Source organism: Balaenoptera ricei, chromosome 1 (genome assembly GCF_028023285.1).
Source record: "Balaenoptera ricei isolate mBalRic1 chromosome 1, mBalRic1.hap2, whole genome shotgun sequence".
In the NCBI taxonomy this organism is placed as follows: domain Eukaryota; kingdom Metazoa; phylum Chordata; class Mammalia; order Artiodactyla; family Balaenopteridae; genus Balaenoptera; species Balaenoptera ricei.
This window is the reverse complement of record NC_082639.1, coordinates 929,115-953,858: the sequence shown is the minus strand read 5'-3', so window position 1 is coordinate 953,858 and position 24,744 is coordinate 929,115. Positions and strand designations below refer to the sequence as shown.

Genomic DNA, 24,744 nt, shown 5'->3' with positions numbered 1-24,744 from the left:
AGCCCTCTGCCTTTTCATCTTGTCTATCTTTCTGTGAATGTGGTTTTTGTTCCACAGGCTGCAGGATTGTAGTTCTTCTTGCTTCTGCTGTCTGCAGGATTGTAGTTCTTCTTGCTTCTGCTGTCTGCCCTCACTGTAGATCCTGGTTTCCTCAGCCAGGAAAGGACACAGTGTCTGATAAGATGGAATTAGCACTTGGGTGAAGAAAGCAGTGTATGAGGGGTGGTCAACACTCCATCAAAATCATGGCATCATTACATTTGAGCAGTGAAAGTACTCCATTGCTTAATCTCCGTGAGTCTCAATATTCTCACCTCCCAGGCAAATGAAGAGACACTGTGGAATAAGAAGTTTATACTGAAGATAAATTCTTCTCACTCCTGCTGGGCCAATCACCTGAAACTGCTTATATCACAATCGTTGGTCAGTCAAATCCACAGGGCAATTCTCCTCAAGCAGCAATCAGGGGTCCATGGAAGCTGCTAGTGTTGGAGGGTCTCCTGCAGAGGCAGGGGGTGGCTGTGCCTCACCGTGAGGACAAGGACACTGGCAGCAGCATTTCTGGGAAGTACTCCTTGGCATGAGCCCTCCCAGAGTCCCCATATTTGACTCTTGATTGAATTTCTTTTACACCTGTGGGAATTTTCAAGTTTTCTATTTTTTGTTCTCAAAACAATTTTGGTTAGTAATATTTTTCTAATAATTTGTCCATTGTCTAAATTTGTAAATTTATTGGTGTAAAGTGTTTCATGACATTTTTACATTTTTTCATGTCTGTAGTATCTATAGTTAGAGACCCTTCTTATATGGATGATTTGTTCTTTCTCTTTTTATTTATCAGTTTTATTAGAGATTTGTCAGTTTTATAAATCTTCTAAAAGTACAAACTTTTGGCTTTGAGGAACATCTCTATCACATGTTTGTCTTGCAGCATTAATTTCTAATCTTTTTTGTTTTCTTCCTTCTACTTTCTTTGGGTTTATATTGCAGCTCTTTTTATAACCCCTTGAGTTGGATGTTTAGCACATTAATATTTAGCCTGTCTCATTCCTGATATGAGCATTTAGGATTACAAATTCACTCTGTTCTACCTTGGCTACACTCAGTTTGATATATGATATTTTCATTATAACTTAGTTAAAAACATTTTATAATTGTCATTATGATTTTTTCTTTGGCCCATGGGTTATTTAGAAGTATGTTTCTTATTTTCAAAAAATAAGGTGAATTCATAGTTTCTGATTTGATTTTTTTCTTCCAGTTTTATTGGAATATAATTGACATAGAGCACTGTATAAGTTTAAGGTGCACAGCATAATGATTTGACATACAAACATCATAAACTGATCGCCACAATAAGTTTAGTGAACATCCATCATCTCATATAGGTACAAAATTAAAGAAATAGAAAAAAATTCTTCCTCGTGATGAGAACTCTTAGGATTTACCCTCTTAACAACTTTCATATATAACATACAGAGTGTTAATTACATTTATCATGTTGTACATTACATCATTAGAACTTATTTATAACTGGAAGTTTGTATGTTTTTAGGCCCTCTTCCAATTCCCCCTTCCCCAACCCCCCGCCTCTGGTAACTACAAATCTGACCTCTTTTTCTATGATTTTGTTTGTTTTTGAAATATAATTAGCCTACAACACTATGTTAGTTCCTGTTACACAACATAATAATTCGATATTTCTATACATTTCGAAGTGATCACAGGATATGTCTCGTTACGATAGGTCACCATACAAAGATACTATATAGTTATTGTTATATTCCCCGCACTGTACATTTCATCCCTGTGACTTGTTTATTTTTCAGCAGGAAGTTTGTACCTTCCAATCTCTCTTACCTATTTCTCTCCCCCTCTCATCCCCACCCCCTCTGGCAACCACCTGTTTGTTCTCTGTATCTATGACTCTGTTTCTGTTTTATGATGTTTGTTCATTTGTTTTGTTTTTTTAGTTTCTAAGTATAAGTGAAATCATACATTATTTGTCTTTCTCTATCTCACTTATTTCACTTAGCATAATACCCTTGAGGTCCATCCATATTTTTGCAGATGACAAGATTTCATTCTTTTTACGGCTGAGTAGTACTCCATCGTGTATATATACCACATCTTCTTTATCCATTCACCTGTTGATGGGCACTTACATTGCTTACATATCTTGGCTATTGTAAATAGTACTGTAATGAATATAAGGGTGCATATATCTTTTCTAATTAGTGTTTTGGGGTTTTTTTCCTTGATAAATACCCAGGAGTAAAATTGATGGATCATATGGTAGTTCTATTTTTAATTTTTTGAGTAATTTCCATACTGTTTTCCACAGTGGCTGCACCAATTTACATTCCCACCAGCAGTGCAGGAAGGTTCCCTTTCCTCCGTATTCAGCCAGCGTTTGTATATCTTCTTTGGAAAAATATCTATTCAGATCCTCTGCCCATTTTTTAATCAGGTTTTTGAGTTTGTCAATGTTGAGTTGTATGAGTTCGTATATATTTTGGATATTAACCACTTATTGGATATATTTGCAAATATCATCTGCCATTCAGTAGATGGCCTTTTTAAAAATTAATTAATTTATTTATTTATTTATTTTTGGCTCCGTTGGGTCTTCGTTGCTGCACACGGGCTTTCTCTAGTTGCGGCAAGCAGGGGCTATTCTTTGTTGTGGTGCGCGGGCTTCTCATTGTTGTGGAGCATGGGCTCTAGGCACGTGGGATTCAGTAGTTGTGGCACACGGGCTCAGTACTTGTGGCTCATGGGCCCTAGAGCACAGGCTCAGTAGTTGTGGTGCATGGGTTTAGTTGCTCCGTGGCATGTGGGATCTTCCTGGACCAGGGCTCGAACCCGTGTCCCCTGCATTGGCAGGCGGATTCTTAACCACTGTACCACCAGGGAAGTCCCTGGCCTTTTTGTTTTGATAATAGTTTTCTTCGCTGCACAAAAGCTTTTTAATTTGATATAGTCCCATCCGTGTATATTTGCTTTTGTTTCCCTTGCATGAAGAGACAAATCCAAACATTATTACTAAGTTCAGTGTCAAAGATCTTACTGCCTATATTTTCTTCTACAATTTTTACGGTTTGTGGTCTTACATTTAAGCCTTCAATCCATTTTTTTAAATTAATTAATTTATTTATTTTTGGGCTGTGTTGGGTCTTCATTGCTGCATGCGGGCTTTCTCTAGTTGTGGCGAGCAGGGGCTACTCTTTGTTGCGGAGCACAGGCTCTAGACGTGTGGGCTTCAGTAGTTGTGGCATGCAGGCTCAGTAGCTGTGGCGCGTGGGCTCAGTAGTTGTGGCTCACGGGCTCTAGAGCGCAGGCTCAGTAGTTGTGATGCACAGGCTTAGTTGCTTTGCGTCATGTGGGATCTTCCCGGACCAGGGCTCGAACCCACGTCCCCTGCATTGGCAGGCGGATTCTTAATCACTGCGCCACCAGGGGAGTCCCGTTTAATCCATTTTGAATTTATTCTTATATATGGTATGAGAGAGTAGTCCAGTTCAATTCTTCTGCATGTAGCTGTTCAGTTTTCCAAAAACCATGTATTGAAGAGGCTGTCTTTTCCCCATTGTATATTCTTGCCTCATTTGTTGTAGATTAATTTCCCATATAAGTGTGGGTTTGTTTCTGGGCTTTCTATTGTGTTCTATTGACCTATGTGTCTATTTTTGTGCCAGTACCATACTGTTTTCATTACTGGAGGTTTGGAGTATAGTTTAAAATCAGGAAGTGTGTTTCCTCCAGCTTCGGAGATTGCTTTGGCTATTTGGGGTCTTTTCTGTTTCTATACATATTTTAAAATTATTTAAATTGAAAAGTGCCATTGGTATTTTGATAGGGATTACATTGAACCTGTAGATTGCCTTGGGTAGTATAGTCATTTTAACAATATTAATTCTTCCAATCCATGAGCACAGTATATCTTTCCATCTGTTTGTGTCGTCTTTAATTTCTTTCTTCAGTGTCTTATAGTTTTCTGAGTACATGTCTTTTACTTCCTTAGTTAGATTTAGTCCTGGGTGTTTTAGTCTTTTTTGATGGGATTGTAAATGGGATTGTTTTCTTAATTTCTCCTTCTGATAGTTTGTTGTTAGTGTATATAAATGCAACAGGTTTCTGTGTATTAACTTTGTATCCTGCAATTTTACTGAATTCACTGATGAGTTCTAGTAGTTTTTTGGTGGCATCTTTAGGATTTTCTATGTATAATATGTCATCTGTGAACAGTGACAGTTTTACTTCTTCCTTTCCAATTTGGATCCTTTTTTTTTCTTTTTCTTGTCTGAGTGCTGTGGCTAGGACTTCCAAAACTATGTTGAATAAAAATGGCAAGAGTGGACATCCTTGTCTTGTTCCTCATCTTAGAGGAAATGCTTTCAGCTTTTCACCATTGAGAATGATGTTAGCTGTGGGTTTGTCATAAATGGCCTTTATTATGTTGAGGTATGTTTCCTCTATACCCACTTTGTTGAGCGTTTTTATCATAAATGTAAGTAGAATTTTGTCAAAAGCTTTTTCCTGCATCTATTGAGATGATCATATGATTTTTTAATTTAATTTTATTTATTTATTTTTTCTGGCTGCATTAGGTCTTTGTTGCTGCATGTGGGCTTTCTCTAGTTGCAGCGAGTGGGGCTACTCTTCGTTTTGGTGCATGAGCTTCTCATTGCGGTGGCTTCTCTTGTTGCGGAGCACAGGCTCTAGGCACACGGGCTTCAGTAGTTGTGGCATGCAGGCTCTAGAGTGCAGGCTCAGTAGTTGTGGTGCATGGGCTTAGTTGCTCCGAGGCATGTGGGATCTTCCTGGACCAGGGCTCGAACCCGTGTCCCCTGCATTGGCAGGTGGATTCTTAACCACTGCCCCACCAGGGAAGTCCTGATCATATGATTTTTATTCCCCAATTTGTTAATGTCATGTATCACATTGATTGATTTGTGGATATTGAAACATCCTTGCATCCCAGGTATAAATCCCACTTTATCATGGTGTATGATCCTCTTAATGTATTGTTGGATTCAGTTTGCTAATATTTTATTGAGTATTTTTGCATCTATGTTCATCAGTGATATTGGCCTATAATTTTCTTTTTTTGTGATATTGTTGTCTGGTTTTAGTATCAGGGTGATGCTGGCCTTGTAGAATGAGTTCAGAAGCATTCCTTTCTCTGCAAATTTCTGGAATAGTTTGAGAAGGCTAGGTGTTCACTCTTCTCTAAATGTTTGGTAGAATTCACCTGTGAAGCCATCTGGTCCTGGACTTCTGTTTGTTGGGAGTTTTTTTAAAAATAATTTTTTGTGGTAATCTCTTATGATCCTTTGTATATCTGTGGTGTCAGTTGTAACTTCTTTTTTTTAATTTAATTTTTATTTTATATTGGAGTATAGTTGATTTACAATATTGTGTTAGTTTCAGCTGTACAACAAAGTGATTCAGATATACGTATACATATATCCATTCTTTTTCAGACTCTTTTCCCATATAGATTACTACAGAATATTGAGTAGAGTTCCCTGTACTATACAATAGGTCCTTGTTGATTGTCTATTATATATATAGTAGTGTGTATATGTTAATTCCAAACTCCTCATTTATCCCTCCCACCACCTTTCCCCTTTGGTAACCTTGAGTTTGTTTTCGAAGTCTGTGAGTCTGCTTCTATTTTTTTTTTAGATTCCACATGTAAGTGATATCATATGACATTTGTCTTTGTCTGACTTACTTCACTTAGTATGATAATCTCTATGTCCTTCCATGTTGCTGCAAATGGCATTATTTCATTCCTTTTTATGGCTGAGTAATATTCCATTGTATATATGTACCACATCTTCTTTTCCCATTCATATGTTGATGGACATTTAGGTTGCTTCCACGTCTTGGCTATTTTAAACAGTGCTGCAATGAACATTGTGGGGGTGTGCATGTATCTTTTCATATTATGGTTTTCTCCAGATATATGCCCAGGAGTGGGATTGCTGGGCCGTATGGTAGTTCTATTTTTAGTTTTTTATGGAACCTCCATACTGTTCTCCATAGTGGTTGTACCAATTTACATTGCCACCTACAGTGCAAGAGGGTTCCCTTTTCTCCACACCCTCTCCAGCATTTATTGTTTGTAGACTTTCTGATGATGGCCACTCTGACTGTTGTGAGGTGATAACCTCATTGTAGTTTTGATTTGCATTTCTCTAATACTTAGCGATGTCAAGCATCTTTTCATGTGCTTTTTGGCCATCTATATGTCTTCTTTGGAGAGATGTCTATTTAGATCTTCTGTCCATTTTTTGATTAGGTTGTTTGTTTTTTTGATATTGAGCTGCATGAGCTGTTTGTATATTTTAGAGATTAATCCCTTGTCGGTCACTTCATTTGCAAATATTTTCTCCCATTCTCTGGCTTGTCTTTTCATTTTGTTTGTGATTTCCTTTGTTGTGCAAAAGCTTTGAAGTTTAACTAGGTCCCATTTGTTTATTTCGTTTTATTTTCATTACTCTAGGAGGTGGAAGCAAAAAGATATTGCTTTATTTATGTCAAAGGGTGTCCTGCCTATGTTTTCCTCTAAGAGTTTTATAGTATCTGGTCTTACATTTAGGTCTTTAATCCATTTTGAGTGTATTTTTGTGTATGGTATTAGAGAATGTTCTAATTTCATTATTTTACATGTAGCTATTCAGTTTTCCCAGCACCACTTATTAAAGAGACTGTATTTTCTGCATGGTATATTTTTGCCTCCTCTGTTGTAGATTAATTGTAAGCGTGTGGACTTATTTCTGGGCTTTCTGTCCTGTTCCATTGATCTATATTTCTGGTTGTGACTTCTTTTTCACTTCTGATTTTCTAGATTTGGGCCCTCTCTCTTTTTCTCTTCATGAGTTGGGCTAAAGGTTTATCAATTTTGTTTATCTTTTCAAAGAACCAGCTCTTAGTTTCATTGACCTTTCTGATTGTTTTTTAAAGTCTCTCTTTAATTTATTTCTGCTCTGATCTTTATGATTTCTTTCCTTCTACTAACTTTGAGTTTTGTTTGTTCTGCTTTCTCTACTTAGGGTTAGGTTTTAGGTGTACGGTTAGGTTGTTTATCTGAGATTTTTCTTGTTTCCTGAGGTTAGCTTGTATTGCTATAAACTTCCTTCTTAGAACTGCTTTTGCTGCATCCCACAGATTTTGGATTCTTTGCTTTTCATTTTCATTTGTGTCAGGTATTCTTTTATTTTCTTCTTTGATTTCTTCAATGATCCATTGGTTGCTTGGTAGCATATTGTTTAGCCTCCACATGTTTGTGTTTCTTGCAGTTTTTTTCTTGTAGTTGATTTTTAGTCTCATAGCATTGTGATCATAAAAGATGCCTAATATGATTTCAGTTTTCTTAAATTTATTGAGACTTGTTTTGTGGCCTAGCAGGTGATCTGTCCTGGAGAGTGTTTCATGTATACTTGAAAAGAATGTGTATTTGCTGTTTTGGGATGGAATGTTCTAGATAGATCAATTAAGTTCATTTGATCTAATGTGTCATTTAAGGCCAGTGTTTCCTTATTGATTTTCTGTCTAGATAATCTGTCCATTGATGTAAATGGCCTGGGAGTCCTGAAGTAGGAGTATCAGCCCACTGGTGGGTAGGGCCAGGGTCCAGGGGGTCCTGTGGCTGGTGCTGCCCGCTAGTGGGTGACGCTGGTCCCGGGGCTGGTGCTGGGCAGTGGTGAGCGGGACTGGGTCCTGGGCCCTCAGGTGGACAGCGCGAGGTCTTGGGGCGGCTGTGGGCTCAGGGAGTCTAAAGGCAGCCAGCCTACTGGCAGGTGGGGCTATGCCCCTGCCCAGCTAGCTGCTTGGCCTGAGGCATCCCCGTACTGGTGCCTACAGGCTGGTATGCAGGGCAGGTCCCGGCACTAATAAGCCAGAGAGAGGATTCTGAAATGGCGCTTGCAGCACCAGTGTCCTTGTGTTAGAACGAGCTGCCCCCAAAATAGCTGCCACCAGTGACTGTGTCCCCAGGACAAGCTACCCTTGCCCGCAGCCTCTCCTGGAGGCTCCCCAAGATCAGCAGGTGGGTCTGACCCAGGCTCCTCTCAATTTCCTGCTTTTGTCCTGGGCCCTGAGCATGTGAGATTTTGTGTCCTTTAAGAGCGGCGTCTCTATTTCGCACAGCCCTCTGGCTCCCCTGGAAGGAAACCCCGCTCGCCTTCAGTGCCAGATGATCTTCAGGCTCAACTTCCTGGTGCAGGGCCCCCAGGCTGGGGAGCCTGACATGGGGCTCAGAGCCCTGACTCCTTGGGGCAAACCTCTGCGGTTGTGATTATCGTCCCGTGTGCAGCTTACCCACCTGGGGGTTTGGGTCTTGACTACACCGTGGCTCTGCCCCTCCTGCCCAGTCCGTTGTGAGTCCTCCTGTACATCTTCAGTTGTAGACAGTCTTTTCTTCTAAGCTTCTGGTCTTTCTCGTCACTAGTTGCTCTGTGAATAGGGTGATTCTCTTTGTGCCCATGGGAGAAGGTGAGCTCAGGGGTCTTCCTACTCCCCCATTTTGGCTGCTTTTCTCTATTTGTTATTGATTTGGACTGACTAATATGGTCAGAGAATAAGCTTTGTATGATTTTAGTTATTTGAAATTTGTTGAGTCCTGCTTTGGGGCCAGTAGATAGTTTTTGTAAATATTCTGTGTAATGGTTTAAGGGAGCACTTAAATTTCCATAGTTGTTTTTGTTCTATGTATGTCTGTGGGGTTCAGTTTGTTAATGATGTTGTTTAAATGTGTGTCATTAATGACTTATTTTATCTGGTTTTGTTGTCAGTTCCTGAGAGAAGTGTGTTAAAATCTCCCACTAGAGTTTGTACTTTTGGCTCTTTCTCCTTGTTCTGCCAATCTTTGCTTTGTTTATTTAGTGGCTATGCATTTGAATACACGTGTATTTACCACTGTTGTATCTTGCTGGTGAGCTGCGCATCTGGTGATGACCTGACCCTCTTACTGCTGTTACTGCTTTTTGCCTAAAGTATTTTTGTCTGTTTCTAGACAACGTCAGCAACTTCCTGTTACAGTTTCTATACAGGGCGTCTTTGTCTGACTTTGAAAATGCAGTGCTTCTGTACGTTATTGCTTTAGAATTCTCTTTTAAATAGTAAAAAGTGGGCTTCCCTGGTGGCGCAGTGGTTAAGAATCCGCCTGCCAATGCAGGGGACACGGGTTTGAGCCCTGGTCCAGGAAGATCCCACATGCTGCAGAGCAACGAAACCCGTGCGCCACAACTACTGAGCCTGCGCTCTAGAGCCTGCGAGCCACAACTACTGAGCCCATGCGCCACAACTACTGAAGCCTGCATGCCTAGAGCCCGTGCTCCGCAACAAGAGAAGCCACCGCAATGAGAAGCCTGCGCACCTCAATGAAGAGTAGCCCCTGCTCTCCGTGACTAGAGAAAGCCCGCGCGCAGCAACGAAGACCCAACGCAACCAAAAATAAATAAATTTTAAAAAAATAAAAAATAAATAGTAAAAAGTTAGATTTTTGTTGTTTTTGTTGTTGGTGGTTTTTTTAATCTAATTTGATAAGATACTTTTCTTTAGCTTGGTCACTTCATCTATTTGTATTCTTGTCTTCACTTAGATTTTGACCTGATAATTTCATAATGTCAATTCTTCAAGACCCTTAAGACAATTAAAATACAATTTTTCCAGCATTTTTGGTTATTTGCACACTGGCCAGCCAATTCTCAAACAGAAGGTCCACGTGCTTCTTAAGCACATTTTAGCAAATCTCTGTGTTTGATCCCACTTCACCCGCACGTCAGAGGCGCCCGGCTCCTGACCCCCAGGTTGTGCGATGCCCGCGGGGCCTTGGGGCCCCTCACTGCACATCCTTCTGCATGCTGGCTCCTGTTGTGTTCCCACTGTTCTTCTCGCGTCTGCCTCATCCTTGTAGACTCATGTCCTGAAAACACTGAATCCTGCCACGGTTGTTCTAGTGAGGATTTGAAGGGGATCAGGGGCCCTCTGTCAGGAACCACTGTCTTCAGCTGGACATTCAGAGCGCGTGTGGTTTGATGTTGTCACTGCAGGTGGAGCTGTGTGAGACGTCCCTTCTCTTAGCAGAGTGTCACCCACGGGGGGCGTCGGTTACACTGTGTTTTATACGCGATGTGATGAGCGCATGGGACTCACGAGCCCAGGGCAGGACAGGCTGGACCACTTTGTAAGCATCTTCTGAAAGCCCCGCATCCACCATCCGCAGGCTGGTAGACTAGTAGGTGTCTTCAATTGGGAGGAATATTGTTGGTATTTTACAAGATGCCTCAAAATTCTGCCTCTTGGGGCTTTAATGCACAAAGGGGTTTTTTGTAGCATTTAAAAAATAAATGACTGGCATTGATTTATTAATGATTTATCAAGGAAACATTATTAGGCTTTGAAAATATTTTTCAGTGACTTATTCTGGAGCAGTTGCTAAATTCAGCAATGAAAACAAACTGGTCTACAATTTCAGCACCTCGTCCATAATATCAACATTTAATATCAACATCTAATATCAACATCTGTACCAAGTTCTACACAGGCAGCTCCCAATGTTCCCGAAATGATTATCAAACTGTAATGAATATTCTGATACCCCTTAGGAGTTGTCTCTGGACTCTGTGCCCGCGTTTTATTGAGATAACATGTACACGCTGTAACATGCACACAGATTAAATGTCCACTAGTGTGAGTTTGACACTTGTGTACACCTGTGTAGCCACCACCCAAAACAAGATGCAGACCGTTTCCGTCCTCCCCCCAGTTCCTCGTAGCCCTGCCGTCCCCATCCCCTGCCTCTAGCCCAGAACCTGCGTCTCATTCCTGTCGTCGCCCTTTAGTCCTGCCTGTTCTGGGGCTTCACACGTGCTCTTCTGTGTCTGGCTTCCTGCACTTAACACGGTGTTTCTGAGATTCATCTGTGGTGCTCTGTGCATCAGACTTCGTTCTCTTTATCACTATTATTCCTTTGTATGAATGTGCCAGAATCTGTTTCTCAGAATCAGTTCTCATCATGATGGACATTTGGATTGTTTCCAGTTTGGGGCTGTTGTGAATAAGGTTGCTGTGAGCATTCCTGTACAAGTTTTTTTGTGGACATACTTCTGTTTCTCTTGGGTAGATACCTCACAGTAGGATTTCTGGGTCCTATGGTTAGTATATGTTGATAGCATCTAGTGTTACGGTTTAGCATTTGGTGTTTTTGATTTGGGGCGTTCTAACAGGTGTGTAGTAGTGTCTGGTTATGGTTTTGATTTGATTCCCTGGTGACTAATGATGTTTACAAAGTTCCATGAGCCTATGGTCATTCGTGCATCTTCTTTTGTCGTGTCTGTTCTAAAATTTTTGTCCCTTTTCAATTGGGGTTTGGACTTTCTATTGCTGTTATTTAGGAGTTCTTTATATATAATCTGAGTACAAGACCTTTGTTACATATATGTACTGCAAATATTTTTTCAGATTCTGTGGCCTCTCTTCATTTTCTTAATGTCTTTTTACAAGAGAAATTGTTAACTCTTATGAAATCCGGTTTTTTAGGGTTTTTTTTAATGTGTCATCTATGTTTTGTAAAAATTTTTGTAGCTAATTTCTGCCTCCCAAGATGGAAGAAGATGCCAGCCTGTTCCCTAAGAAGCTTTTGGACGACGCCCCCATTGTGGAGGATGGTAATTAAGAAAGGTCTTTTCACAAATAAGACACGTTTCAACCCACAGAAGACAAATGATGTGCTTAATAGTTGCCCTTTAATTTCCTTTTTTCAGAGAGACTACATCTTTTAAACTCAGATTTTTTTTTCTCAAAAAGGTAGTTTATATTATTCCGTGTTTAATCAGAAGAAAGAGCCACGTGGCTGAGACTTTGAAGGTGGCCGACTGTCTTCCCCAGTTTTTTGTTATTGCTTAAAATGGCGATAATGACCCTGTTGTATGTAGCATGAAGGGCCTGGTTTAAGAGCAGGCAGCTGGATTTCACGTCTGCCTCTGACGAGTCTGCCGTGATATCTCGTCATGTGGCCTTTAGAAAACTCCACTCTACGCTCATGAAACAAGGGTGGGAAAGACAATAGTGTTTTGCTATTACTATGAAAATAGTTTTGACTTTGCAGACCCCTTGTAAGGGTTCCCTGGGCCACACTCTGAGAACCACTGCTCTGAGCCGCCATCGCATCATTGCCCAGTTTGCGTGTGTCAGGATTTACCCTGGAACTTCAGGCTTGAAGGTCTCCATCTGCTTTCTGTTGTTTTAACTCTCACTCTATTTCTAGAAACAGATGAACTGGAGGATCCGGAGTTTGTGCTGGGCTCTGTCCCTGGGGAGGCTGAGAACAAGGCGGACCCGGGAAGCTCCTGGTAATTAACCCGGGAGAGGGGGAGGGGCAGGACGCGCTCCCCACACGATGGCAGCGGGGGTCCTTTCCGCGTTAAGTCCAGGGAAAGAGCAGAACGCAGACAAGAGGAAGCAGAGACCAGCCGTCCAGGACAGAATGCAGGCCTCACTCCTGCGGAGGGACTTGAGCCACCTGGACCAGCTGCATGAAGAGAAAGACCTTTTCATTCAGAAAACGAGGTGAGCGGGGCGGGCCGGGCTCTGGCCGGGGCCCATCCGTGCGGGGTTCGCCGCCCTCCACCCCTGTCCGATTGGCGGCGACACTGCAGTGTGTTCTCCAATATCTGCGAAGAAAAATTTCAAACACAGAAAAGTTGAAACTTGAAAGCAAATTGATGACATCACGAAACGTTACTCAGAAACGCTTGAGATGCCCACAGGAGAGCCTGTGCCAGCTGCCGGCCCCGCCCCGATCGGAGGGCCTGTGGTGCAGGGAGCCGTTTACCGATGCCGGCGCCAACTTCCAGGGCGGAGCTGCGTGCTTGCCGCCGGAGGATGGGGCTCCTCGCCAAGCAGCAGGAGAGCGTGGCGGCCGACCTGGCCGCGGAGAGAGCCGCCGGCAACACGTAGGTCGGAGGTGGGGCCCTGGGGCCGGCGGGCGCGGGGGGCGGACCCACTTCCCGGCCGTGTGGGAATCGGGCAACCCAAGTGGACATCAGGAGTCAGGTGGCCACGAGTCAGGAGGGGCGGTCACTTCGAGGCAGGTGGCCAGGGGAGGCCTCCCTGAGGAGGGGACCTGCAGGCTGGGACGTGAGTGGTAGGAACAGCGGCACAATGGCTGGGGTGGGGCGGTGAGCGCAGGGCCCGGGGCAGCAGGCGGGGACGCCAGGCCACGTGCCTGCAGAGCAGAGCCCTCTGGTCAGTGTCCCCCGAGGCCGTCCTCCGAGAGATGCCCCGCCCGCTCCTGCCCTTAGAGGGGTGTCTTGGGGGGCGGTGCACCTCTCTGTTCATCTGAGCGCCCCCACGAAGTGGCTACACCTCAGAGTGTAACTGGCTTGGGTGACCAGGAGGGCAGGGGGAGAGGAAGTAGGAGATCTCAGAGTGGGCTCGGCCAGGAGGGTCTCTCAGTGGCTTTTTGGCCCCCGAGATGCTTCTAGTCGTTAGGTGAGTGTGCTGGGTCCTTCCTGAGGGGATGGCAACCAGGGGGCCGGCTCCCCATCCTTGTAAGAATGAGAGGCCAGTGGAGAGGGGGCGGGAGGGGGCGGGAGCGGGGTCAGATCAACGAAGTGGGCCCAGGAGAAGCCTTCCTTCGGCCACAGCCCTGCCCTCCCAGTCGGCCAGTTTAGAGGGAAACTCAGGCGAAGGCGTCGCTGAGCCTGAAGGCCGGCAGCCCCTGAGGCCCTGACCCACTTGCCCTCTGCAGGGCAGCCGTGGGTCGCCTCGAGGCAGCGTCCCAGCGCCTGTGCTCAGAGCTGGGGAACGAGAGGGACCTGCAGGCGAAGATGACGGCCGTGCTGCAGGAGAGCGTGTAAGTCCAGGCCGTCGAGCAGGGACGGGTTTGAAGATGAAGAGTGACATTTTGTGCTTGACTTTCAAGCTGCCTAAAAATTGAAAGGTAGCTGAGACTTTCCATTGTTTAAGTGTTTTGCGCGTTCTCCATGTTTGTCTGAGTTCTCAGGAACTGTGAAATCAGCCTCTTTTTCCTTTTTTCCTGCTCTTTGAGCCTCCATAGAACGACCAGCACGATTTTTAAAAGAGCTTTACACCTTTTCTGCGAGCATTCCCCCCACCCCGGCAAGGAGACGGCTGCGCTGTGTCGAATCCTGTACGCGGAGCTTGTCTTGGCGGCTTCCTCTGCACCAGCCGGCACCGGGCTGGTCCGCACCAGCGCCGCGAAGCCCCCGGGGCCCTGCCTGTGTCGGATCACTGTATGGTCCATTTAGGTTTTTTTAAAACTTCTAAATTTTGAAACAATTTCAAGTTCACAGAAGAGTTGCAGAAATAGCACCAAGAACCCCCAGTGTCCCCTTGCTCTCCCCACCATCCCGGTGACACTTCACACCTGGGGGGTTGCATGGGGTCGCCCCACCTCCAGTAGGAAAGACCCTCAGTCTTGCCGTGACGCTCGTGACCTTGACGGTTTTGAAGCATCCGGGCCAGGAAAGGTCCCCCAAGTTGCCTTTGTGTGATGTTTCCTCGGGGCGGTGGTCTAGAATCCCCCACGTGCTGCCCGCCCACGAGGCTCACGATGGCCACCGGTCCCATTTCCAGTGGGGGAACTTTGGTCACTTGATCGAGATGGGGTGTGCAGGGTTTCTTTTTTGGTTTTAAAGTTTACACATTTTTTAAAAATATTTATTTATTTATTTGGCTGCGCTGGGTCTTAGTTGCGGCATGTGGGATCTAGTTCCCCGACCAGGGATCGAACCCAGGCCCCCTGCATTGGGAGCGCAGAGTCTTACCCACTGGACCACCAGGGAAGTCCCATGCAGGGTTTCTTCAATGCAGAGTCACGCTTTTCCTTTGGAAACTAACATGGAATTTGTGGTACATACTGTGAGACTGGAAGACCCCATCCTCATCCCTTTCACGCTCTGGTGTTTGCATTTATTGATGCTTCTCGCTTGAATCAGTTGTGCTGATGGTCGCCAAAGGGCGATTTTCTAATTCCGTAATTCCTTCTAAACGTACGAGTTAGCGTCCTGCTGTAGAGAACAGCGCGCTCTTCCCCGTGTTTCTTCATGTGTCAGTGTAGACTCTTCGACTTCTGTCCTGTGCAGTGGGTTATAACCTGCTCCATCATTTGTTTTTAATTAATTAATTTATTTATTTTTGGCTGCGTTGGGTCTCCGTTGCTGTGCGCGGGCTTTCTCTAGTTTCTGCGAGCAGGGGCTACTCTTCGTTGCGGTGCCGTGGGCTGCTCATTGCAGTGGCTTCTCTTGTTGTGGAGCACGGGCTCTAGGTGCGTGGGCTCAGTAGTTGAGACACGTGGGCTCAGTAGTGTGGCACGCGGGCTCAGTAGTTGTGGCTTGCGGGCTCCAGAGCACAGGCTCAGTAGTTGTGGCACACGGGCTTAGTTGTTCCACAGCATGTGGGATCTTCCCGGAGCAGGGCTCGAACCCGTGTCCCCTGCATTGGCAGGCGGATTCTTAACCACTGCGCCACCAGGGAAGCCCCATCATCATTATTTATTTTGATGCTCCAGTCACCCCCAGTTGGGCCAGTAGCACCTCTTTCAAGCAGGCTCCCTGTGGTTCTTCGAGTGCTTTCTGGGGTAACGACGTGTTCCTAGCCCACTTGTTTCCTGTCCGCCCCAGTCCCGGACCTAGCCGGTTGTCCACGGAGCCTTGGTTTCTCACAGGGGAGAGTGGTGTTTAGGGACCTAGGGCTGGGCGCCAGGTGGACCCACTGGGAAGCATGTGCACGTCTCTGTGTGTCTGCGTTAGAACCAGGAGTTGGCACCCGTGATTCCAGCTCCAACAGAACCAGAGGTGCACCCTCATCTCCCCTGTCTGATGGGACACTTCTTCTCCGACAGTTGGAACCTGTCTCTCATTACCTTCAGTGTTTTCGCTCGCTTCTCCTCCCGCCAAGTACCAGTCTGCTGACCCTGCCCCGCTGCGGCCGGCCCTGACCCCCGTAGCCCACCTGCCTGCCCTTCCTCATGTGGGCGTGGCTGCTGCCCATTTACTTTCTTTTTTATCAGCTTTATTTAGGTCTAATTTACATGCAGGAAAATGCATGTCAAACGTCCCTTGTGCATCCTGTCCGTCAGCAGTGCTGACCCCAGGCAACCGCGGGTGTCCTCTGCCCCTTAGTGTTAAGTGTGCAGACCCTGCAGTGTTTACTCCCCGTGCCCGTCTCCTCCATGCCACACAGCAGCCATGAGAGGCATTCATGTCCTCATGGCCGTAGAGTCCACTGCTGTCCGCTTCACCCCTGAGCAGGGCAGCCCGGGGGTCTCACTGGCTCCCGTTGGAAGCCCACCCGGTTCCCCTTCCTAGTCAGCATCCCCTTGGACAGCGTAGTGACCCCTTGAACCTATTCTCGGGGGGACGTGCCTTCAGGGCCCTCCTGTGTTGCTGCCAGAGTCTGTGTGCCCAGGCTCAAGGGCACCCCAGGCCGCAGGGACGTCGATGAGTCCCCCCAAGTGTGGGCTGAGGGCAGGCGGGCCACGTAGCAGGCGTCTGCTGTCCCCAAGGGCTTTCTTCAGGGGCACAAGTGAACTTGGGGCTCGGTGGCTTAGACGGCGTCACTCACCGTCACTGAGCACCTGCTGAGCGCCAGACCCCGACGTAAGCATGTAGGGTCAGCAGTGAGTAAAACACTTGGAGTCGCTGCCTCGGGGAGCCTGTTTTCACGGGAATGAGAGGCACGTAAGCAAAGCATGAAGCTCGTGGCGGGTGCCACGTGGCACGGTCACTGCGTCCCTGGGCCCAGAGAGCAGGGCTGCAGGGGCAGAGCAGGGCGGTGTTGCGGGAGACAAGGGGCCTGGGTGTTGGTCAGACTCGGTGGCGGAGCCCTGGAGTGCACGCTGCGCGGGGGGCGTGGCCCGGCTCTCCAGCCCCTGTGCCAGCCTAAACAGAAGCGCCTCCCGTTTGCAAGGAGCGCCATGTGGCACATCGAGATCCAGGAGAGGCAGCTGGAGGACGCCCGCAAGTCGGCCCGAGCGGAGGCCCCGGCTGCCAGGAGGTGCCTCCCGGAGAGGGGGGCGTCGGGGAAGGCAGAGCGGAACCGGCTGCTGCGGGTGCGGTAGGTCCAGGCCTGGGGCCCCCCGGCCCACGCCTGTGACCCCCCCCACGCCTGCGGCCCCCCCAGGCCCACGCCTGAGCCCCCCCACGCCTGCGACACCCCCCGGCCCACGCCTGCGACCACCCCCAGGCCCATGCCTGCGACACCCCCCCCCCGGCCCACGCCTGCCGCCCCCCTGCCCATGCCTGCGCCCCTGCCCACCCAGCCCCAGCCTGGGCAGAGTGGCTTGGGCCACGCTCGCTCCCTGACCTGATGGCCGCTTCCCTCCTGGACGCCCTGCCCTCTTCCCGGCTCTGGCCGCTCCTTGTGGCCTGTCCTCCTGAGGCCCCGACACCGCCCGTTCACCGCGGGCAGCTGCTTCTGAGGGCGGGGCAGGTGGACCAGGTGTGCTGCAGGCCTCCCCCACCAGGGGCCCTCCCGCCCTCGCCCCCCGCACGGGGTCCTCACAGGCCCTCCTGCTCCCACTCCCCGCCTCGTCCAGCGCGTTGCCAGATCTTCCTGCTGCTTCCGTGGGATCCGAGCCTGCGGACACGCACAGGGTCCCCACGGCCCCGCCCCCTACCAGGCACAGCGCAGGGCCCTCCCTCCTCATGCACTTGGCCCTGGTCCCGGGCCCTCTGTGGCCGAGCCTGCACAGGACGTGTCCCTGCAGGAGACCCGTGTGCCTGCAGAAGGAGCGCGGGCTCAGGCACCAGAAGCTGGTGGAAGCCGCCCAGAAGAACCATCGGAAGGCCGTGCAGTTCCTGAAGGCCTCCCTGGGGAGGTACAGCTGCTCTCTTCTCTCCGCGGCTCTCCTCCTGCCCCTCCCCTCACCTCACCCCCACCCCCGCCCACACGGGGAAGACCTGAGAAAGTGGATCAGTTGCCTTCGCTTTGAAATTCTCCGATTTTATCATGGAGCCGTCAGCTCATCACCCAGAAGGAATAAGTGTGTGTTTTCAGTTTTGAGCTGATGGCCGTTGTTTTCAGACGAGGACTCCAGTCTAGAGAACCGGGTTTCACGTTTCCTCGCGGTTCACGCGCAGCCCCGCTCTCTCCCACTTGCCTTTAACGTCACCGCGCTTGGCTGCTTCCTTGCGGCTCCTCCCACCCGGTGCCCGCGGGGCATGACCAGGTCCTCCCGCCAGGGTCCGCCAGCAGCAGCGGGAAGAGGCGCGGGAGGCCCGCGAGCGCATGCGCAGGCGCAGGGACGCCGTGCTGGCCCTGAAGAACAGCATCTCCGCCAGCCGGGTAGGACTGGCCCCACCTGCCGACCCCCTCAGGACGCGCCCACCTGCCCTTGGACAGGCTCCCGCGCTGCAGGGGGACCCGGGCTCGGCTCGGCGAGTGCTGGAGCCCTGGGCCTTCCCCGGGGAAGTGATACCCCCCGGGGCCTGGGGCGCAGTTAGACCAGGGAAGCGGGAGGGATGCGCAGGGAGCCGCCAGTCCAGTGGAGACGGCAGGGCTCTGGCCGCGGGAAGCCCCTGAGGATTTGGGGAGGGGGCAGCTGCAGGAGGCGGGTGCAGGTGGGAGCCGTGGTGATTTCCACAAACGTTGACCTCCGGCGTCTCTGGTACGATTTGAGGGCGCCCAGCCCACAGAAAGCTCCACTGTGCACGCGCACACCTGCGGAGGCTGGCACCTCCGTGTTCTCTATTCCCAAGGAGACACTCCGGAAATTTCAAGCATGGGGCCAGGCCAAGGCAGAGGTGGTGGAACAGAAGGCCCAGGCCGAGAAGGAGGTGATTCTGGCCCAAGGTGGGGACGCTTTCAAGCACTTTTGCCATCAACGCCGGCGCCAGGAGCTGGAGGCCCAGAACCGGTGAGGGCCTGGCGGGGCGGCATCCCAGAGCGGTGGGCGGGTGTGTCTGTCACAACCTGCGGCGAGGCTGCCTCTCTCCCTGGGCCTCCCCCCCCCCCATCCTGCAAGCCCCGCCCTCCACAGCCTGCTCTCCAGCCCCCAGCAGGCGGGACCTCTCCTGGGCCTCAGGCACAGCCCCCGCTGCCCCTGCTGCCCCGGGCATCCCCCACCCGGCGCCTCCTCCCTCCCAGAGGCTGCTGGCAGCCGGGGCTCACTTTCTGGGCTCCCCCAAACCGGGGCTCAGTGCTGCCTCAGTCCACGCTGCACCCCGTCATCCCCTAAGATCCCCTCGGCCTGCAAGTTCCCCGTTCTCAGCTCCCCAGGCTGCAGCCGACCTGAGAGACAGGGGTCACCCCGGGGGCTTCTCAAGATGCAAGAGTGAGGTGGCCGCCTCTCCCGCCTCAGCCCAGCCTTGCACACAAGGTTCTGTCACTTCCTCTTCATCCTAGAGGGCCTGTCCCTTCCCCCATGAGCAGCCCCGCCCATCATGGTCACTGTCAGCACCTGCCCAGGTGTGGCCGCCCGGTCCTGTCACTGGGGAGTTGTGGTGCCCTGAGTGCCAGCCCCGGCGTTGGGTCATCGCCCACCCGCAGGGGTCCCGGGGGCACCTCCTCCTGCCTCGGAGCCCTTAGTCCTGGCAGGTGGGAGGCGCCAGCAAGGAGCAGCGGGCATGACTGACTGAGTGACCGGCCTCCAGCCCTGAGGCTGCCCTGGTCTGAGCCTCAGGGCGCCCAGCGGCGCCTGGGAACCCGGAGCAGGGGACGCGGCAGCTCACGGGGTCGAGGCTTGTGGCGGGGACGGCGCTGGGCCGGAGGTTCGCGTCCCGGCTCTCTGGCCCGGCCGCCCTCCTGGGCTCCCTCCGTCGGCTCCTGCGGGCCGAGCCTCTCGGGATCCGGGCGCAGCTGGCTGTCAGCCCAGACGGCGTTTTCCTGCAGCGCCTTCGCGGAGGAGCAGAAGCTCAGGAAGCACGAGATTGTGCGTCGGATCTTGAAGGAGGAGGCGGAGGAGGGCAGGAGGAAGCAGCGGCCCTCGCCCCCCAGACCCGCGGGCCGGCCGATCCTGAGGGCCCGGACCTGGAGCTACGTGGCCGCCTTCCATGCCGGGAAGAGCACGGCGGGCCCGCCCTGCTGCCCCCCGGTGAGCGGACGCCCCTGCTACGCTGGACCGCACCGGCCAGCGCAGATCAGGACCACGGACAGCGCTCCTGCCCCTCCGCCCCTTCGCCTGGGCGCAGGCACAGCCTGCGGTCGCCGGGCGGCCCCAGCCCCGGTGCACGTGTTCGATGTCCCTCGCGTCTCCCCCCTGGTCTCTGGCGCCTTGCCCGCCTGGGGACGCAGCCCCCCACCGCCACATGTCCCCTGAACAGGATTGTCTTGGGCCACCTTACCTGTCCCCAGATGCCAGAGCCAGGCTGGTGACCAAAGGCCCATCACGGCCCAGGGGAGACGTGTGCCCCCGTCCACCCCCAACGCATGTTCGCCCCGGAGCCGGGCCACCTCCCTCCATTCCCGCACTCAGTCCTCACATAGAGGGCCGGCCCTGTGCCGGTCGTCCCGTAGGTGACCTGCTTACCTGTCCCTGAGGGTGTGGGGTAGGGACGTCGGGACCCCATCTTGAGCCCGGCAGCCCTTCTACTTCTGCCCTGTGCGCCCCCAGCCTGAAGGCCCAGGTCGCTGGCTCCAGCAATGCGCCGCCAGCCGCGACCCCCAGGCTGCTTCGTGGATGGCCCCCGAAGCCGCGCCTCTCTGTCCCCTCACCCCCAGCCGTGCTCCTGCCCTTCTCCGCGTGGGGCCTTTCTCACGCCTGCAACAACATCGCCCTCCGTCCTTGTCCCTGTGCCAGCCTGATGTCCCCGGAGGGAGGCCCCGTCTGGCCCTAGAGCAGCTGAGGGTCCATGAAGGGGGTTCCGGCGTATCCATAAGTCAGTGTTTTGTGGCTCTTGTGGGCATTGGAGACCAGGCTTTCACGATGTATAGAGACACTCATGCTGTAAATAGAAGTTGCAAACCCGTGTGTGCTCTGGTCTCTGAGTGCAGGCGGGGCTGCGTTGTCTGTCAAGGCCCTGGAGTCCCGAGGGTTCGTACTTTCTTCCTCCCAGTCAGTACAATCTCTGTTTTCTAGAATAAGCTGTTGCGTTTCTCTCCCCAACTCCAGGAGGGCAGGTCTGCGTTACCCCAAGCCTCTCTGCTGGTGAAGGCCGTGTCCAGTGAGTCCGTCCAGGCGGACAGGGGGAGCCTTGGCCGGGCAGAGGAGACACTAACTCAGCCGGAGATCCCCGGGCTCTGGAAGGAGGACTACAAGCCGTACCAGGTAGCCCCTCGGACACGCGGCCACATCTTTTCATCCGTCTCCCACGTCTCCTCCCTGTCCTAGCGACCGTGGCAGCCCCCCTCGCAGGGGCTGCTCTGTGGTTCCTCCCAGCCACCTCCCTCCCAAACAACCACAGGGCCGGTGGTGGCCACACACAGAGGGATGCAGGCAGGGGGCTCGAGGGGTGGGGGCCAAGTCCTAATTCTCCAGCTTACTACTGGGGAAGTGTGTTGCTAGGAAAAGGCATGAGTTCCAGAGCACTGGTCGTCCTGGTTCTAAAAGGGCAGGCACAGCTCTGAGAGCCGAGAAGTTAGCGAGTGTCCACTGCATGCGGCAGGACACAGGCTCTGGCTCTGTCCCTGCACTGGTCAGCCAAGGCCCGCGGCCACCTGGGAGGACATCGCCCCTCCTTGGTCTGTGTACAAGTTGGTTCCCATTGCTCTGAGGGCAAAGCCATTTTGGTTCCACTGGTTCTGAGGAGGCCTGCCGCTGCTCTGCTCAGGCCCGGCCACTCCCTGGGGACCACCGGTCAGCAGGCCGGCTCCCACCCAGGAGAGCGAGGCAGGAGGATGCCAGCCCCTGGGCCAGCAGGGGCACCGGGAGCCAGGGCCCCAGGGGGTCCCTCTTCAAGTCACTAAGCCGGTCAGGGAGGCATCTTTATTTTTGCCACTGAAAAAATGTTGCTTCCTGTAGAGCTTTTCAAGAACTTTCTCTTGGCCTGATTTTAAAATCTAGAAAATGCTCCTCTGCCATTATTTCCTGGAAATCCGCCGGATCTTGGATGGTCCTGCTCAGCCCCTTGTTTCTCCCCTGACCCTGCCATACCCCCTCCCCCGCCTTGCTGGTGTCCCCACCCCGCCTCGGGCATCGCACGTTCACCCCACCCCACCCCGGCCCCATGTGGCCGTGGTGGCCCCCAGCTCCGGGCTGTCCATTTCCTTTACTCCCCAGCTGACCTCGGAGAGGCCTGGGGGGGCTCCCGAGCCGGCCACTGTCCCCGCAAAACCGCAGGTGCCCAAGGAGGACATGGACCAGACGCCCGCGGGCGGAACGAGGATGGACAAGGACGTCCTGGCGCGCACCGTGCAGCGGCTGCGCAGCGGGGTGATCCACAAGCAGGTGGCGTCCAGGCGCGAGTTCAGAGGGTGTCCCTTCAACAGCAAGCCCGAGCTCATCCACTTCAAGGTGAGCCCAGGGTCCTCGCCTGGGGCTGAGGGGACAGGGCCCGGTCTCACACGAGAGGTCAGATACCAGCCCCAGGAGGGCGATTGTCCTGGGGGGCTGGGATGTCACACCTTCCTGGTCCCTCTGGAGGAACCAGGCGCCACCCGACCCTTTGCTGGGGAACCCCCACCTGCTGGTCCCCAGGAGGCCGCTTCCTGCCCGAGGCGGGGGTCCTACGAGACCATGGAGGGTGTCCCCGTCTCCCAGGCGGGGATGTCAGGTGCCGAGAAGCATCCGCCAGAAAACTTGGAGCGGTAACTTTTTATCTGCTTTTCCTAGGACTTTGATATCGGGAAAGTGTACAAGAAAAAGATCACGCTGATTAACGCCACCTACATGATTAACTACTGCAAGCTGGTGGGCGTGGAGGAGAGCCTCCGGGACTTCATCCACATCGAGTACTAGGGGGTCGGGGCGGGGGGGAGGCGGGTGGCACATCGGGGCGGGTGCTTCAGTCCCTGCAACTGTTATCAGAGCCTTTTTATTTGACCCACATTTTGGGCACAAAACCTTCAGCTTGGGTCCCCGTGGGCATTTTGTAAAGTGGCTCCTCAGCCTTCCTGAGACCAGACCAGGTTTCCCTGATAAATGGCTTGATGTTTTCCCCTTCATTGTGTTTTGAGGTTGACCACTCTGGGTAAGATTTCCCTGGAGGGCCTTGTGCCTTTTCAAGGTGAAGAAAAAAGCCATCTTTTATTTTGGGACTGTGTACTTTAACTCTGTATTTAAATTTCTTTTTCTTTTTTTTTAATTGTATCCAATAATTCTTTTTTTTTTAATTTTTATTTATTTATTTATTTATTTATGGCTGTGTTGAGTCTTCGTTTCTGTGCGAGGGCTTTCTCTAGTTGCGGCAAGTGGGGGCCGCTCTTCATCGCGGTGCGTGGGCCTCTCATTATCGCGGCCTTTCTTGTTGCGGAGCACAGGCTCCAGACGCGCAGGCTCAGTAGTTGTGGCGCACTGGCTTAGTTGCTCCACGGCATGTGGGATCTTCCTGGACCAGGGCTTGAACCCCTGTCCCCTGCATTGGCAGGCAGATTCTCAACCACTGCGCCACCAGGGAAGCCCCTCTTTTTTTTTTTTAATTGGAGTAAAATTGCTTTACAATGTTGTGTTAGTTTCCACTGTACAATGAGGCGAATCAACTGCATGTCTACGTACATCCCCTCCCTCTTGGACCTCCCTCCCACCCCCCACCATCCCACCCATCTAGGTCGTCACAGAGCACCGAGCTGAGCTCCCTGTGCTGTACAGCAGGTTCCCACTAGCCATCTATTTTACACATGGTAGTGTATTTATGTCAAACCTAATATCCCAATTCGTCCCACCCTCCCCTTCCCCCCACTGTGTCCACATGTCCATTCTCTACATCTGCATCTCTATTCCTGCCCTGTAAATAGGTTCACCTATACCATTTTTCTAGATTCCATATATATGCATTAATATACGGTATTTGTTTTTCTCTTTCTGACTTCACTCTGTATGACAGACTCTAGGTCCATCCACATCTCTACAAGTGACCCAGTTTCGTTCCTTTTTGTGGCTAAGTAATATTGCATTGTATATATGTACCACATCTTCTTTATCCATTCATCTGTCTATGGGCATTTAGGTTGGTTCCATGTCCTGGCTATTGTAAATAGTGCTGCAATGAACATTGGGGTACATGTGTCCTTTAGAATTATGGTTTTCTCTGGGTATATGCCCAGTAGTGGGATTGCTGGGTCATATGGTAATTCTATTTTTAGTTTTTTAAGAAACCTCCATACTGTTCTCCATAGTGGCTGTATCAATTTACATTCCCACCAACAGTACAAGAGGATTCCCTTTTCTCCACATCCTCTCCAGTATTTGTTGTTTGTAGATTTTCTGATGATGCCCATTCTGACCAGTGTGAGGTGATACCTCATTGTAGTTTTGATTTGCATTTCTCTAATAATTAGTGATGTTGAGAATCTTTTCATGTACCTCTTGGCCATCTGTTATGTCTTCTTTGGTGAAATGTCTATTTAGGTCTTCCACCCATTTTTTAATTTGGGTTGTTTGTATTTTTTGATATTGAGCTCCACGAGCTGTTTGTATATTTTGGAGATTAATCCTTTGTCCCTTGCTTCATTTGCAAATATTTTCTCCCATTCTGAGGGTTGTCTTTTCGTCTTGTTTATGGTTTCCTTTGCTGTGCAAAAGCTTTTAAGTTTAATTAGGTCCCATTTGTTTATTTCTGTTATTTTCATTACTCTAGGAGGTGGGTCAAATGTATTTAAATTTTTACTCTG

The 24,744-nt window shown here is 50.5% G+C and overlaps 1 protein-coding gene across 1 annotated transcript in view; it reads left to right on the top strand.

Annotated features, from left to right (window-relative positions):
• CFAP74 (cilia and flagella associated protein 74) overlaps positions 1–24,744 on the top strand; it is an 82,203-nt gene that overhangs the window by 11,325 nt on the left and 46,134 nt on the right. Inside the window, exons 2-15 of the mRNA XM_059893942.1 lie at positions 11,599–11,681; positions 12,281–12,365; positions 12,442–12,582; positions 12,870–12,968; positions 13,766–13,870; positions 16,948–17,094; positions 17,161–17,315; positions 17,419–17,857; positions 18,222–18,324; positions 18,738–18,895; positions 19,870–20,071; positions 21,089–21,244; positions 22,256–22,429; positions 22,748–22,866. Of these exons, the coding sequence (XP_059749925.1) occupies positions 11,618–11,681; positions 12,281–12,365; positions 12,442–12,582; positions 12,870–12,968; positions 13,766–13,870; positions 16,948–17,094; positions 17,161–17,315; positions 17,419–17,857; positions 18,222–18,324; positions 18,738–18,895; positions 19,870–20,071; positions 21,089–21,244; positions 22,256–22,429; positions 22,748–22,866 (2,147 nt within the window). The 5' untranslated portion in view covers positions 11,599–11,617. The remainder of the gene's footprint in view (positions 1–11,598; positions 11,682–12,280; positions 12,366–12,441; positions 12,583–12,869; positions 12,969–13,765; positions 13,871–16,947; positions 17,095–17,160; positions 17,316–17,418; positions 17,858–18,221; positions 18,325–18,737; positions 18,896–19,869; positions 20,072–21,088; positions 21,245–22,255; positions 22,430–22,747; positions 22,867–24,744) is intronic.